The sequence below is a fragment of the Dermacentor andersoni genome, chromosome 5, assembly GCF_023375885.2.
Source record: "Dermacentor andersoni chromosome 5, qqDerAnde1_hic_scaffold, whole genome shotgun sequence".
Classification (NCBI taxonomy): domain Eukaryota; kingdom Metazoa; phylum Arthropoda; class Arachnida; order Ixodida; family Ixodidae; genus Dermacentor; species Dermacentor andersoni.
Window position 1 is genome coordinate 18,403,844 of NC_092818.1, and position 17,910 is coordinate 18,421,753.

At 44.4% G+C, this 17,910-nt stretch overlaps 1 protein-coding gene across 3 annotated transcripts in view; it reads right to left on the minus strand.

The window, feature by feature from the left end:
• Positions 1-17,910, minus strand: part of HSPBAP1 (HSPB1 associated protein 1) — a 37,928-nt gene that overhangs the window by 9,598 nt on the left and 10,420 nt on the right. For all 3 annotated transcript variants that reach the window (XM_055070128.2, XM_055070130.2, XM_055070129.2), the window contains exons 4-6: positions 7,014-7,146; positions 6,830-6,949; positions 6,660-6,767 (exon numbers count right to left, since the gene is read on the minus strand). In XM_055070128.2, coding sequence (XP_054926103.1) covers positions 6,660-6,767; positions 6,830-6,949; positions 7,014-7,146 — 361 coding nt within the window. The remainder of the gene's footprint in view (positions 1-6,659; positions 6,768-6,829; positions 6,950-7,013; positions 7,147-17,910) is intronic.

Sequence of the window (17,910 nt, forward strand, 5' to 3'; positions counted from 1 at the left end):
AGGCGTGAAAATGCGGCAGCCTGAGGGGAACGCCATGTAAAAGGCACGTCTTTCTTCAGAAGTTCAGTGAGTGGTCGAGCGATTACTGAAAAATCTTTCATGAACTGTCGGAAATAAGAACAGAGCCCCACGAAACTCAAGACGTCTTTGACAGACTGAGGTACAGGAAAAGCCGTTACTGCTCGAACCTTCTCCGGTTGGGTTGTACTCCGGAAGCATCGATGAGATGGCCTTGCACTGTAACCTGTCGGCACCCAGCCTTGCAGAAGACGTCAAGGATAGCTGCGACGCGCTCAAGGTGCATCTCAAAAGTAGGAGAAAACGCAAGAACGTTGTCGAGGTAACAAAGGCAAGTTGACCATTTGAAACCTTGAAGCAAAGAGTCGATCATCCGTTCGAATGTGGCGGGGGCATTGCATAAACCGAACGGCATAACTATCAATTCAGAGAGGCCATCTGGAGTGACGAAAGTGGTCTTTTCTTGGTCTTGCTCATCGACGGAAATCTGCCGATAACCAGATGGAAGGTCGACGGATGACAAGTATTTGGCACCGTGAAGAGAATCAAGAGCGTCGTCGGTTCGGGGTAAAGGGTAAATGTCCTTTTCAGTAATTCGGTTTTGGTGGCGGTAATCAACACAGAAACGCCACGTGTCATCTTTCTTTTTGACGAGCACGACTGGCGACACCCAAGGACTCGACGAGGGCTTAACAATGCCTCTGGCGAGCATCTTGTTTACTTTCTGCTGAATAACTTGCCGCTCTGCCGTGGACACGCGATACGGTTGGCGGTGAATGGGAACAGCATCACCAGTGTTTGTGCGATGCTTAACAGCGGACGTATGACCAAGTGGTCGATTGTCAGTGTCAAACATGTCGTGGTAGGAAAGCAAGAGGCGATATAGGGTGGTTGCTTGGTCAGGTGCGAGGTCCGAAGCGACCATGGAACGTATTGGGCGGTCGAGGTTCAAGGCATCCTGCGGGTAGTCAGGAGGATCTGCAGACGCGTCGGCTGCAAAAGCAGTGACGTGGTCGTCTGTCACTGACCGGAGCGTGGCCACCGCTATGCCTTCAGGTAACACTTGCTTCGTGAAGCCAAGATTGATAACGGGGAGACATCCTATTATCGGCAAGGGTTATGACGGACTGTGGCATAGAGGTGTCGCGCGACAGGAGGACATTACGAATAGGTGCAATGACATAGTCGCCATCAGGCACGGTTGTCGTTGAGGCCAATTTGACGAAGGTTTGGGCTTTTGCAGGTAAGCCAACAAATGCTGTAGTGCAGAGGGAGTTCGGTTGTTCAGGGTGAATGTCTGAAAGAAGAGGAAGCTCTAGGCACAGCGTACCGGTGGCACAGTCGATGAGGGCAGAATGAGTCATCAGAAAGTCGAGCCCGAAGATTAGGTCATGAGGGCAACTGGTCGGCACGGCGAACAGGACTGGAACTCGGCAGCCAGCAATTCCTATGCGAGCAGTGCACATATCCCTGACGGCAACAATGGTGCCATTGGCGACGCGCAAGGCTCGAGTGATGACGATGGCATCGACGGTAGAAATGTCGTTGTAGACGAGCAAATTGAAGGCGTCGTGTACTATGCCTTTTAGGATATGGCCCACCTAGTCAACCTTGGTCATGTGCTCGTCGAACTTCCGGCAAAGCGCAAGCACTTCCTGTATGTAGGAGACATACGAATCGGTCGACGACTGGAAACAGGTGGCAAGCTCTTTTCGCGCAGCCTGTTGGCGACCTGACAAGTTGCCAAATAGGTCGCGAAGCCACTCTTTGAAAATGTCCCAGCTGGAGAGCTCGTCCTCATGGGTGTGAAACCAGACGCACGGTGTCCTGTCCAGATAAAAGATCACATTGGCAAGCATGATGGTAGGGTCCCAGTGGTGGCTTTGGCTAACACGCTCATACTTGCTGAGCCAGTCGTCGACATCAACGTCATTTTGGGCGGAGAATGTCCCAGGATCACAGAGACTAGGAACCGTAACGTACGTTGTGGTAGGCGCCGCAGGTGTAGGTGGCGACGGGGTGGTTCCATCAGAAGCCATAGCTGAGAAAACGACAGTGCGGCCGCTTCGGAGCTCTGTGGCGAGGACGGTCAACGTTCCACCTCCACCATAATGTTACGCGAAGGACGAGTCAGTAAAACGAGCAACTATTTACAGGTTATATTTACAACAGCGGTTGCAGCGTTGACCAGTTATCACAGCGCGAGCCCAGTTTGTTCTTCCTCCTCTTTTCTTGAGTGATGGCACCCATGTGCATCGTTCAAACAAGCAAATACCACATGTGTGTAGCAATGTGTGTGTGTGTGTGGGGGGGGGGGGGGGTTCTGAAAACTGGTCGGCTCCCCCCCCCCCCCCCCCGAAAAATGAAAAGTCTCCGCCTATGGGTGGGAGCAAACGCTGATGGAACGAGGAGAACCCTTCTCCAATATGGGAGCTCTAAGGGCAAAAACACTGGAGGAGACTCCGAGACTGATAGGCATATTCCCTATCGAGCAGCGATCAGAGGACCATGGAACGATTTCTGAGGCAGCTGCGCGCAGTCACGAGTCAAATGTATTAGTAGTAGGAAGAGAGGGGAAGGCAGTAGAGAGCGGCGGTTTTCCCGTACAAGAAACAGAGGGCCCGTTAGGCCAAGTGTGTACAGAGGCGGCAGGTTTGGCCAGCCTACCGGAAAGTGTTTCCTATTTATTTTCGAATAGGTCAGAGCAAATTTGTGAAACCCGAGGGGGTAAGAAAATTTCAAGTGCGTGTGCGAATGAGGCCAAACAGAGAAAAGGCATGGGCCCAAGAAGAGAAAGCCAGAGGTGGTCAAGGTTAAGGCGGCCAGAATCAAACATGCGAAGTGCCAAGGCGACAAAGGTAAGTGCGCGAACCTAAGGATCCAGCTGGAGACCGTGAAAAAGTGAAGGAGGGTAAATCCCAAGCTTAGGCATTTGTGGAGATCAAGGATAGGCATGATGCATGTCATGAAAAGGAGGATTTCGCAAAGATTCAGGCATCGTAACTGCCACCTACCCACATTGCGTGCATCTCATTGTAAGCAGAAGGAGAAAGGGAAGTGTCCTGTGGGCTGCTACAAGAGCCGGTCACTCGCGGGGGCAAAGAAAGGCCTAGCACATAAGGGTACCAGTGCACCCAGGGGTCTGTGAAGGTACCCCTCTCCCAGTACTTGGAGGCTGCTGTCTTAAAGTTGCAGCTACGAGGTGTGTCAGGCAAATTAGCAGTTTCTGCATTCTTTGAGACCGCACCTTGCGAAAACCCCATAATGCGCGACCCTCTGGAGCTCGTCTGAAAGGGTTCGCTTGAGGCCAGAGAATAAAGAAATCAGGAAGACGCATCGGAAATTGTTTTGTACTTTTGTATTAATGCTGTATTCAGCCTAGTTACGTGTTGAACACTGAGAAGCATAAGCAATACCACAAAATTTTGTTAGGTTGTTAGGATCTTGGTTCAGGTTAGTTCCCCAATTTCAAGTGGAATGTTTACGTGATGACATGTGTAGCATTGCAAGGTAAACAGTGTCAGTGTTGCATACAGTTTGGAAAGGTCACACGCAGGTTGATAAGTTCTGTTTTGATAGGAGTTCATAACGAGTCAGGTTTTAATTGGCAGGAGTGTTTTTTGGAGGCATGTTTTGTAGACTGAGTTCATGAGCTTTCATTTCTTTGATGATATTACATTTTTTGAACGTTTTAGGAGCTTTTGTTTGACAGAAGGCCTCGTTATGCTAACCTGGTTTAATGAAGGTACTAAGGAATCAATTCTTTGCGAAGTGGACCCTCAGCTCAAATGCCAGCTGGATGTGGAACTTCTGAAAAGTATCGAGACACTAATTTGTCGATTGCGCTTTCGCGGCCGCATGGACCCGCGACTTTCACAACAAAACATAGGAGTACAGATTTTTGGGCTAGTTGGTTCGTTGCAGTAATTGAGGTCATAGTACTAAATTGACATGAACAAGAAAGACAACCGGACGTGCGCTAGTGCATGTCTTGTCATTTCTTTTTTGTCGTTGTCAATTCAGCACTATGACCTCAATTACACTGGAGAAAACACTTTTCCTGGCAACCACTGCACTGATATTGAAGAAGGTGGTTGCATTTAAAGGGACAGTTAAAATCTAGTTACAGTAAGGCAGAGTTTTTTTTATTATATCATCAAGTCTTCAGAATAGTTATTGAACACTTAAAAAAAAGTAGAAGTATGAAGTTTACAATTTATGTAAACTGCACCTAATACATTTAAAGGGGATTAAACTGATGTATTATGCACCACTCTATAATATGGCACTGATATGTGAGCAGGACTTTAACAAAGCACCTGTAAACACTGTAACAATATCATGTAAGCTGTAAACTATAATATCAAATTCATCTGCTTTAGTTATGCTGTAATGGATGCTGTTTACATAACAATATCTCTTTTAGTACAGAGTTACTGATTTCTAAGCTTCGCGCATAATTTTTTTTTTTTCAGCTTGGTGATTTTCAACAATTTTAATATTTGAGGTCCCATATAATGAAGTTGTGTTTCTAGGGTTGCTAGAATTCAACTTTTTCTCTTAGATACAACAAATTTCATACAAATTGATCCGGCGATAATCTCTAAAGAATATCTACATTCTAAATTTTTTACATATAAACTGCTTAACATTTATGCTCCTGATGGCATTTTCTAAATTTCAAGCAAGCAAGTTCCATGAAGATGTTTTATAACTTATAACTAAAGAGCAAACACACAGCAACAAACAGAAAGAGAGACCGAAGGAGCTCAATGCCTTGTTCCATGGTGTCACTTTGTAGTTTGCGCTTAAGTTATAATGCAGTACGAACAAGACAAATCCTCCGCTTTTTTTAAAGGAAGCATACCTTTATAGGTAGGAAAAAATAATGTATGCTCAGGCAACTGATGTAAGTACATTACGAGGATACAGCGTCATTAGGCTGTGATGGTGAAGAGGCACAAACAATACCACTAAGAGTAAATAAAGAATCTACTAACTCTTTGATGAACGAACATGTACCCAGAAAGCAAAACAATGCACAAGTGACAACAATAGCTGCGAACACAAACGGTGGTAATTGAAATTGAATTATGCTGCTAAAGCCTGTCTTTGAAGAACAACAAGAAGAAGAAGTTTATTTTACCACATAAGTACACTGATATATACAAAGCGGTAGGGATGGCAGGATAAAAGCTGCATAACGGCAGCTTGACTAGTCTTACCTCCCCATGAACACCTCCCCATGATATAATAGATGCATCACTGCACATTCCAGAGCAATCACTGATGCTTTCACAAATTCGAGATTGCACAACACTATTGCCATCAGACGTGCAATCTGATGAGAGACGCATAATATCTTGCAATTAAAATGACACTGTTATTTAAGTTTCATATTCAGCGACCATGTCTTGCAAGAGAGCGATAACATGATGATGGTGATCTTTCTGCGTATGTGACAAGTGGCAAGAAGTAAAACAATGGCCAGATCTGCCTCTGCCATTAAAGGCCAACTGCGACAAAATTTTGGAGTGCGTAAAATACCTTGTTTAAGATGATGCAGATGTAGAGGAACCTCCGTGCAAAAGCTTATGTTTGAAATACAAACGGGAGTATCACAATAAGCTTGCAAACATAGCCATTTTCGATACTGAAACTGACAAGAGCGCCGGCATTACTGCTTGCTGGAAGTGACGCATTACTTACTGTGCGACTCCTCACCCCGACCTCTGTAATCTCAGAGGCCACACTACAGCATAGCGCTGATATGGCAACCTTCCTTGGGGTGCCGCAAGGTGCCCTCTCCACAAGTGAGATGCTCAGACTATCGCATGCACTCAGTGATCTCTGTGGTTCTCTAGGCACGGCTATGTGAGCCAGCCCAAGTGCCTGGTACCCGCAGCTGAGTGCAGCGTGTTGGGACTTGCATCATAGCGACACCGCCGGATACACACATTGCCTGCTAAGGTGTTGTTTAAAGGCTGCTAACAAAAGGCTAATTACCAGCTCTGTGGCTTTGCCAAGATTGGTTCAGTGGTATATACTACTCATTTATAACAAATTTAGCCAAAGAGTAATTTTGTTGCAGTTCCCCTTTAAAGGTCATTTACAACAGCTATTCCAAATAGGGTATAGTACAAAGCAATAGCGATTTCCTTAACTGATCCTTAACATGTTAAAGCAAAATTGCTGTGCAACTGGCTGCTCAAGGCCCTTTGCGTGTATTCGCGGGCTTCTTTCACGTTCGAAAAAACACTTTTATGTAGCCTGTATCGAGAGTTTTTCATGTTGCTCTACAATTTTCTTATTGATATTTTTCATCTAATTACAATAATTTGAGAACTTGATTCATTCATTAAGACTAATGATCTAATTAAGGCAGAACGAAAAGAATATTCCAAGTATCTCCAAGCGATGCCAAACAACATTATCTTGGTTCTGTCCAGCTATGTGGAATTTGCATATTTTTAATGTTCGGCTCAAGTTACGTGGGACACCATATACGCGCGCACCCACCCACACACACACACACACACACACCGCCAACAGGGTGGCTGGTACAAAAGTAAGGTGACCAAGTTTTTAGCCCACTAGCAGGGTAATAGCATAGATGGAGACGATTAGTGACATGTGCTTGCCTCATTTGTGTTCACCCATTGCTCAGCCTCATCTTCATAGCATGGTATTAGTGCAGTGGCAAGAGTCCGTGTGACTGCTTCAAGCAGCTGGAAGTCCTTGTCTGTGTCCTGTGAACAAGTGATCTTTTTCAGTTGGCAAGACATGGTAAATTCAGAATGCGTCGTATTACCATAGGAATCCATGTATTGATGCTGAGTGCAGTTGTGAGACAAGAAACATAATGCCACCAATGGTGCGGAACAAGCAGGACATCTCCAGGTTCTAGCACCACATGGTAAGGTCTTGTTGACTGGAACAGCGCACATAATTTCACACGTTTTCTATTCCGGGATTAGTGTTATAGATTTGCCTACTTGAAGTTCAGGAAACGTCACGAAGTCAACTTCTCCGAAGCTGACCATGCTGAATATGCTGGACTCCTCGAATGGTATTCTGGTTGGATACAGACAGCTGCCATCCTTTGGTGGAAACATTGTCCATGATTTCCTGTAAATTTTAAACATTTAAGTTGTATTCCGCCATCTTCAACTGCTCCAAATGTGATGCTGTGAGGCCACTGAACTGAGTCAAAATGTGTGGTCATAAAGCTACTTATGTAACAGATAATTTTTTAATTAAATCACACAAGCATCAACTTACCAGTAAGTTAGTACTCTACAGTGAATTCTTTGAACCTTAAAGCGCCCCTCACCAGGTCTGGCCATTTTAAGCTGACAAGTGCAGAGCATACATTGCGTGATAACGATTGTATCTGCAAAGTATTACATTGCTATGCACTGCGGAAAGATTTGAAATTTCAAACCGAACACCGTTTTTCCTTCTCCTCGTGGCCGCCATGCTCCAAGCTGGAGAGTGACGTACTTGTGTGCCTGCGCCTACGTACTGGTGTCCACAGTGTGATGACGCTCGTGGTGACACGCGACTGCAAGAATTATTCAAGACAACATCTCTTATCTGTGCAATCTGTTGCTTGAATTGACGAATTGAAGTTTAGAGAAATAATAAAACACACAAACAGAATGTCTGCATGTTTTTTGTTTTACTTCGCACCGAAACAAGAGAGATGTACTTCCGCTTCGTCTGCTTGTTCTCATGGTCGTGCCGTCACGTGTGCAGGTACCAAAACTATGCCATTTTCTACCGTGTTCCAGTGCGTGATCATGCTCTGCAATTCACTTGTTCTGCCTCAGTATTCGTGTAGCAATGAATTATGCCGCTAGTCATGTTTCCTTGTGCACAGCACGCAAAATCGTGTACTGTGCGAATGAGACAACGGCTCGAGTGCGACGCCATCGGCACCGAAGAAAAAAAGAAAAGCGAGGAGAAGAAAAAAAACGAAAGCAGGGCATGTGACGTATGTGTCACGCGATCCTCGAGGTTCGGTATCGGAGAACGTAGGAAAGGAATTTCGCTTGCGGATGCTAGATGGGGCAAGTGAAGACAGCATCTTGCTTGGCAGTGGAGCCCGCCTGCTGAAATCATGGGCTCGCGGCACTGAAATATTTGTATCTCGGCTATTAATGAGTCGATCTGAAAAATTTTTGCAGCAGAATGCTCCCGGCAGAACGCTCCCCAGAGGACACATAACAACTTCCAGTATACAGTCAAAATTTGCTATGGAGCCTGTGAGGGGCCCTTTAAGGTGGCCATCTATTAACACTTGTTCATATTTGCTGGCAGGCTGATTTCAGTGGCAAAGTTATGTTACATTTAATGTCTTCCGCCAAGAAGAATTGTGCAGCATAATAACTTTTATAATTGGTGGTATTTGAAAGCACTGTCTCAAGATGTTGGCACTAAAGCTTTTGGTCCTGATGCACATGTGTTCTAATGTCACCACTGACATTGTAAGAACCAGCTCTCTGGGCCCTCCACTACTGCTTCAGTTTGAATGTGCTGTTCTTTGCTTATTTAAAGCTAGCTCCATGCCTTTCTGCAAAATTGAACCATTTGTAAGACAGGAGAACAGAGAAAAGAGCTAGGCTTAGACACTCTACCTTTACATCAGGGCCGCACAACTCAACACCAGCACTGAAATCAGCTTCTTCGAGAACTACACAGGCCACACTTTTAGGGGAAACGCAGATGTATTGCTTGCTTTGCAGTCAAATACCAATACGAGTGGGGCTAGCAGCATGCTGAAAAGTCAATCTGACAATCCTTTGTCGCATCATCATGAGCAACTTGTTATCTGCATAAGCCTAGTACCAATTTCTGCACGACGTTGTTGGTGCCAGTGTTACCAGATCCAAGTAATGTGAATGTTGAAAAATAAGGTGAACATGGCCAAGAACTAAAGCATTTGTTCACAGGGACTACTGCCTATGGTTGTCATTCAGTTGGAAAACCCAGTGGGGAAATGCGTGCTTGATTAAATTATGTTGATGCTGTGCCAAGAATGCAGTTATGGCATTGATAGCTTGAGGAATGCGTTCAGTAGTAGTGCCTCTTTGTTACCCCTTGCCCGAATTCCAACATCTTTTTCAGATTAATACAGTTCAATTTTCATTTCTTCCCTTTGTAAATGAGAAATGCAGGTAGCAGGAACAAAAAGCTTTGTCAATCGACAGCTTGATGCGGATCTCTGCACTTGATGCTGCGAAATGTTCTATGTTGAGAAATAAAGTATTCAATATTCTATTTTATATTTGAAGTCACTTTTTTAAAATATTCATAATTTAGCTATTTGAACCCCGTTAGTCCTAAGATTTATCTTTATTGTTGTTGTTGGAGGCACTGGTTTGCTCTTACGATTAAAAAATTGGACCAGTAGTCCTCCATGTTCATTTTTGCATACAGTGCAGAAAAAGTTGTAGGGGTACATATATTAAAAAGCTGCAAGAAAGATATGGCAGCCTTTCTCGCAACATTGTGAATTCCAAACTACATGCAGCAAAATAATACCTGGCTCAGATATTACAATGTTGTCTGGCAAATGAGCAAGTTTTTTTACAAAATGCTCAATAAATTTCGCAGTGCCTCCTCTGATGTTTCTGCATGACACTTGGGTGCACGCTTCTCATGCTACAATATTTATCACTATAATTATATGACGAAAGCTGAGGACTTGAAATAGTCTGCATAAGGAAGCAATATTTCTCCGATGTAAGGCCCATAAAGGAAAAAGTGCAGTTAGTTACATCAAAACGTATAACAAGACTTTAAGAACTAAATGAAAGTCCCTCATCAGCCACTGGTCAACCCAGAGGGGATGCATGCATCCCCCTCCTCTGCCCCAACCCACCTGAGAAATCTAGACCTGCTGGCTAACAGTAATGATTGTGCAGTAAGAACCCCTCTTCCTAGCGTCTGTATGATTTTATAAGTCCCCCATACTACCCCGAAGCTACCTTGGATCTGACCCTGTCATCAGCTCAAGCTTACCAAGTAGCTTTTAGGTGAAGAAAAACTAGTCTCTAAGGTGCACTACACCTGAAGCATGATAAAATTTTGCTGTTAAGCAGTAGGCCATTTCCAAATTACATGAATAAATACTGAACTTATTCAACTAACCTTCACAGTCACTGACATTAAAGGGGACATACACTGGACATACAGTCAGTCCTGCCCAAGAAGACTAACAGGTAGATAAATTTTCTTCCCCTAGTAAGTAAAGATACAGTGGTGGCGTGGAGCAGAGGTAGAACATCAGGCTTCTAATTTAAAGGTCACAAGTCCGAATCCTCATCCATTCCACAACATTTTTCAGGCTTGGAGTGGTGCCCCTAGGCACTGCTCCCCCCCCCCCCCCCCCAAAAAAATGCGGAGTGCCAGTGGGGCTACACTAGTCCTGGTGCAACCAAATTGAGAAGGCCCCATAAGCTTCAACAGAGACTCCCTCATGAAAACAGGAATTGGCCTCCCTAGTACAGCATTCAGCCACTCTCGCTCTTGACTCTTGCAATTAAACTGTGGGCCTCAGCCCCTGGTGGCCACGGAGCATATGACCAAGGTTACGGTCAGGCCTGTGATACGGCAGAGGGTGCTAAGAATCTCTGGATCCAGACAGGCCGCCACTGGAAACTGAACCTGGCAACATTTATTTGAGAAATTATCAGGCACTGCCTGGGATATTATTTATCTTAGTGAGGTTAAAAAAACTGGGGAAGCTTATACAGTGCTGACTAATGGCCACATCCTCTTCTACATAGGTCTTCCAGATAATAGAGAATACAGGGTAGGATTTCCAATTCATAAAGGCACAGGGGACAACATTGATGAATTCTGCAGCATTAATGAGGGTAATGGTCATCGTAATAAAGTTAAATAGGAGATAAACAGGGTGTCTCACATAACTTGAACCATAGGCGTATCTACTAGGTGGGCAGGAGGGTGGCCATGTCAGTAGAATTTATGGAAAGGAATAGACTTTGAATAATGAATGCCTTTTTCAGGAAGCACAGTGACAGGAAGTGGCCCTGAAAAAGCCCTAATGGAGAAAAGAGACATGAAATAGATTTTATGCTCTGTGCCAACCAGCATAGTGCAGGATTACAAGTGGTACGGTAAAGCACAGTGACTATAGGTTAGCGAAGTCTAGGATTGCTCTGAATTTGGAGAGAGAAAGAGCAATATTAGTGATGAAGAAACAGGCCAACCTAGACGTAGTAAGGGTGCAGGCAAATTCAGCAAAATGAATTCAGGCTGGTGCTCACAAACATATGCACAAATATGCAGCTTTAAAACAGGAAAATGAAGATACCATAGAGGTAATGAATGAAACCACAACTAAGCTGATTTCAGAAGCAGCAATTGAAGTGGGAGGTAAGGCACCAAGGCAACCAGTAGGCAAGCCTTCCGTAGGAACAAATTACCTAATAAAGAAACGACAAAGCATGAAAAAGTCGAATCAAGAAATCAGATAGAATTAGCTGAAATGTCAAAGCTGATAAACAAAAAGAAAGTAAGCAATATTCGAAATTACAACATCGAAAAAATTCAAGAAGGAGTAAAATATGGACACAGCATGAAATCAATGAGAAGACAACTTTTCACGGAACAGGGCAAGATGTATGCACTGAAAGATAAGTATGGTAATCTCATCAGCAATTTCGATGGTGAAGAGTTCTATACTGACCTGTATACTACCCAGAGCAGGCACACAACCTCAACTCTTTCCATTGGGCATCATTAGCCCACTAACTAAGGTTGGAAACGTCGGTTTCAAGACATTCCGCGCCGCTCACAGACACACTGTGCTTTTGAATGTGTAGGAGGATAACTATTCTTTTGTTTCCTAAGCAGCTTACCTTTTTCCCCCAGGCAGTGATTTTTTAATGCGCTCCGAAGTTTTTGCAAGCATTAAAGTAGATTTGTTGAAGGATGGTGGGCAGATCGTTCTAGAGAAACTGGCCACCCTGTATACGCAATGCCTCACGACCTTGAGCGTACCCGAATCTTGGAAGAACGCTAACATAATTCTAATCCATTAGAAAGGGGACACCAAAGACTTGAAAAATTATAGACCGAGCAGCTTACTGTCAGTTGCCTACAAATTATTTACTAAGGTTATCGCAAATAGAATCAGGAACACCTTACACTTCTGTCAAGCAAAGGACAAGGCCAGATTCCGTAAAGGCTACTCAACAATACACCATATTCACACTATCAATCAGGTGATAGACAAATGTGCGGAATATAACCAACCCTTATATATAGCTTTCATTGATTACGAGAAAGCGTTTGATTCTGTCGAAACCTCAGCAGTCATGGAGGCATTACGGAATCAGGGTGTAGACGAGCCGTATGTAAAAATACTGAAAGACATCTATAGCGGCTCCACAGCCACCGTAGTCCTCCATAAAGAAAGCAACAAAATCCCAATAAAGAAAGGCGTCAGGCAGGGAGATACGATCTCTCCAATGCTATTCACAGCGTGTTTACAGGAGGTATTCCGAGACCTGGATAAGGAAGAATTGGGGATAAGAGTTAATGGAGAATACCAAAGCCTACTCTTCCTCCTCTTATCATTCGCCTCTTCTTTTTCTCTGCTCTCTTTCAGTCATTACTACGACTGCTCACTATTAAGCATTTTTAGTCATTTGCAATCAATTGTGGTCATTACAAGCCATCGTTAGATATACTGGTCATTTTGGAGCCATTACAAGTCATTATAAGCCATTATTAGCCATTATTAACCTCTATCAATCTCTAGTATAATGTTATTATTCACTAACTGTCAATATCAATCGTTTTTCATTCTTTAATCTGTCTTTAATCTGTTTTCATATGGCGTGATGACGCTTCGGCGGACACTCCGGCAGTCAGGTCTACTGACACAAACTTCACCATGAACCTAGAAAGGCTTTCGCCTTGAAATGATCACCTCCGGGAGCGGCGTACGCGCTTGGGAAGATCACAAATCTCGGAATTCCGCTGCATTTGTGGCTGACCGTATCGACGGATTGAGCAGCAGCGAATCTGAGGATGCTACCTTTTTATCGGACTTTAACTCTGAGATCGACAATGATGCAAGCCAGCCCGGAACACCGGTGGCCGCAGACTGGTATGCCAAACTGTAGTGCTTGCACTTAAATTTTTGTAGTGAAATACCTGTTCAATGAAAAATTGTGATTTTTTTCGGAGATAGTGCCAATTTGACAGCAATAAATTTTGTATATATAATAAGTCTTTTTACATTTTTTTGTTAGTAGACACAAGCGAAACATTACAATTTTTGTTCAATTTTATCCCACAATCTTGGTTTTGGCAATTTATATATTTTTTATGACATTCATCTCGTTAATAAAAATTTTATGCATGAAAAGTGCATTCATTCTGCCTTTTGTTTAAGTATTACATAAGATATAGAGTACTGTAGTTCGTTCAGAAAGAAAATCTGGCGTAACCTACAAGAAACACCCATTTTCCCCATGGCAGGGACAGAGTTAATTGGCAGTAGGGATGAATAGAGTACAGAGGCTTCTTCTACAACTAGTGATCAAATTAGAAGGGCCTTGAAAGACATGTCCCGGGGAAGATCAGCAGGGGAAGATGGAATAACAGTTGATTTAGTCAAAGATGGAGGAAATATTAAGCTTGAAATTCTTTTGGCCCTCTATATGCAATGCCTCACGACTTCAAGTGTACGAGAGAGTTGGAAGAATGTGAAAATTATACAAATTGTTATGGTTGCCACCAGTTCTTACGAGCTGGTACCTGTTGTTACGGGAATGGGGTTTTGGTGACCTTCAACAGCGTCTGCTTCGAGCTCAAATCAGGATAACCATCTGGGAGGGTTCGGCAGGGAAGACGCTGTGACATAATAACAATAACAGAAGTTTAATACATTGTTACGAGTGAGCGGTGATCACTAGGACAAAAGGTACAGAAACATTTGGCATGCATGCTCCTGCATTCAAGGGGAGAGAAGTTGTCCACGTGGTGTCTTGGTGGTCTTCTTATAGCCTACACCATTCAGGCAACCTCATTCTTTCTTGCTCCCTGGTAGAGGGACTTGTCAGCACACACAGAGGAATTCGGAGAGAAACCACTCATTGGCGTAGAGGTGGTGAGCGTAGGTCCTGTCGGGTCAACACACTCATCAGCTCACGCAGAGGAATACTGGCAAGCTACACAGAGGAATACGGAGAAAAACCACTCCCTGGCAATCCACACAAAAAAACACAGAGAAAAACCACTTTCTGCAGTAGAGGGGGTCAATGTCAGACAAAGGAGAGTAGGACTTGCACTGGTGCATAATCGTGTCGCACACATTTGACGGACAAGTCTCTTCATGTTGACGAGCATGTCAATTAGGCATGTCGAGTCTCATCCACTTAGTATCTGTTCTATTCATCGCCGAACACAGTGAACTATAACAGATTGCCCTGTGGCTGAAGGAGATCTCAATGGGCAGGGGATGACATCCGCGGGACAGAGGGATGACGCAGGTCCGTGTTGGTAGTTATCGATTGTCGCACAGTTCTCTGGAGCACCAAAACACTGTGGCTGTTTTCCCACATCGCTCAAGGTCCTGGTCAGAGTCTTGATGCCTCAGAAGAGTCCGCAACAGTTTCTCATTCATAGCCCTCATTGGAAGAACTACGCCAAGACTCAGCCGCTCAGTCAACAAGCACAAGACTAAGTCTCGCTGAGCTCTGCCAGGCTTATTTCCCACTCAAAAATGACAGCTTTACAGGGCTTAAAGCAGCACTAAATACATACAAGAACTTGTTATATGCTTCACAAGAACTGACTTAAACCAAAATAATACCCTTCCAATCCCTACGTGAGGGGAAAAAAAAGTTTTGGGAAACGTTTGAGGCTCATTCTCGATCTAGGGGCTTCGATTCAAGCCATCGGCATTGCTATTGAGGGTCCCCTTTTTATAGCTTATCTCAAAAGAATATTGCTGTAAAGCGAGACTCCAGCGCAGGAGACGGCCATTTTTGGAAGACGTCTGCAACCATATGAGAGGAGAATGATCCGTTTCGACGACGAACCTCGACCCTGCAAGATAGCAAGACAATTTTTTAACAGCCCTTACGAGACATGTGCATTCTTTCTCAGTAGTGGTGTAAGCCTGTTGTCGACTAGTGAGTTTCCAACTTGCATAAAGGACAGGGTCTTCCTCATTGCTCTCTCCCTTTTGGCATAGTGCGATGCCCATGCCTCGCTTGCTCGCATTGCATTGAACCACAAATTCCCTCATGTGGTCCGACGATTTTAGCCCGGGCTGATTCGTCAGTGCACTCTTCAGGGCGTTGAAAGAGGATTCCTTCTTTTTGTCCCAGAGAACACTCTGTAGCTCCATCTTTTGAAGAGCATCAGTTAGAGAGCTATCTAGCTCAGAATACCTAGGGATTTGCCACTGATAGTATCAGTCAACTGTCAAGAAAGGTCAGATATCGGTCTTCGTGCGAGGTTGCGGGAAATCTTGTGTCGCAGCCACCTTTAGCTCAGAGGGACGGCGACTGATCAGCCCAATTATGTGACCGAGATAGATCCCTTCTGCTAGCGCCATTTGGCATTTTGGTGCCTTGACAATTAGGCCTCCTTCACGCAGGGAGGCAAACAATGACCTCAGATATTGCATAAGCTCCGACCAGGATGCAGAATATATATCGCGACACCATCTAAGTAAGGCAAGGCGAACTCTTCCTGTCCTCGCAACACATTGTTCATAAGGCCTGAAAAACAATACGGCGCATTTTTCCAACCAGAGCTTAATACTTAAGGGCAGAACATTCTCAATGAAGATATGAAGGCAGCATCTGCTAGCCTGCTCTGTGAGCTGAACCTGCCAGTAGTATAGAACTAGATCCAGAACAGAAACGAATCGGGCGCTACTAACTTCCTCGACACGCTTTTCGATGTTTAGTATAGGATAAATCTGATCTTTAGTGATGGCGCTTAGCTAGCTGTAATCTAAGTAAGGGTGCAGATCCTTACCCGGCACTTTAACTAAGGTCAAAGGCGAGGTGTAATCGCTCTCACAACGCTCGATTGCACCTAGGGTCAACATGTTATCTACCTCCGCATCCATAATATCATGTTGGTGCGGTGACACTCGATAAGCTTTTGAATGTACCACTTCCGAAGTGAGCTAGCTAGATGTCCAAGAACAGATGTCCTTTTTTTTTCTGGCTTATCTACAAATAAGTCCTGATATTCTTGCAGGATTTCCTATAACTCCGTCATTTGTTCAGGTTCCAGATGCACTTTAGAGACTAGTTCCCTAGCCTCTCCGTTAGTTACTGACACAAGCCCCGGAAGCTCTACCGGAATTTCTTTGAGAATGTTTACCTGTGCAACACCTTCGTTTAGGTTGCTTCGGATGTTCTACCAGCTAGCGTCCTTGTTTTGCTCGGACTTCAAGGCTTAACTGTCTATCTGTAACAGCCACTGTAGGCCGTCCGACGTAGGCACTACAAACAAATCTGGCGACTGTTTCTCCCATAACTTGGCTGCTGCCACTAGCGGGACTTCTGCCTGTGTGGATCCAAACTCCTGCAGTTCCAATGTGGCGGAATTCTCGATCTCCGCTTTCTGATGTTCTGAACAGCTATCCACCTCAATTAGTGTTGTTTCCATGACTGCTTTTCTAGCTACCTCATGAGCTTTCGATCTCGTCAGTGCCATTTTGCTAGCCTCTTTGAACAATAGCCCTTTTTTGTGCAGAACCTGACCTGACCTATTTCAGAACAGGTAAGGGTACTCGTAGGAAGTGTAGACGATAAGGCAGCTTCCATCTGAAGTCTGCCAAAAGGACCTTTACTAGACACCTTTGTGACCGGAAAACATGTGCTCTGAGCTTTTACAGCTTGGTTAATCCAGGTGAACTCGCCCGTGAACATCTCAGGTTCCACATAAGAGATGTGAACCACGATCATAGTTGCCATGAATTCATGCAGTCCGCAACATGGTTTGCTGTTTACCTCAAGGTCGCACAGCTACGGTTCGAGCAGCTTCATGTCGTGTCATTGCAACTGACCAATAGAAACACTACCTTTGCCTTGTTACAGTGCGCAGTAATGTGCCCTGGTTTGTGAAAGCTGTAACAAAGAAACAGTTTCCTTGCTTCCAATTTATTAACTTAAGGTGTCCCTTCCGATCCGGAAGTATTACATTTCGAGGTACCCTCAATCACAGGCTCGTGCATTCTTTTTTTTGGCCTGGGATTTGGCCTGCAGAGCCTGAAATTGGGATCACCGTTTCAACTGTCGCTGACTTTGCGAGCTCAACGCATCACAAGTTCCTCAGCTAGTTCACAGCTCTGGCTATCGCGCCAACTTCTGGCCTATCTTGAACCCAGCACTTCACGTTCTCAGGTAGTCGGTTATAAAATTGTTCAAGTACAAAGCACTGAACCTTCGCGTGATCACCATAGGATTTTTGTTCCTTGAGCCATTCGTCCATGTTTGACATAAGCTTACATGCAAATTCTGTATAGGACTCATTCCTAGCATTTTCTATTTCGCAGAACTTCCGCCAGAACACTTCCGCTGACAGCTTATACTTCCTCAACAAACTGGACATTACCTAATCATAATCCTGTTTCCTCTCTGGTAAAGCGAGTGATTACATCCGTTGCCTTGCCCTGCAACAGTGTGAGCAGACACTATGGCCATGATTTGCAGGAGAACCCCTGCTTCTCGCATGTCCGGTCAAAGGTAACCAAGAACAAAACAACATCTTCTCCGAGCTTAAAAGGCTGCATTAGCTCCGTCATTTTTAACAATATGCACTCTCCTGCACTTTTTCCTTTGCTTCTCTGCCCTGCTGCTCGAGCCGCTTCAATCCAAGTGC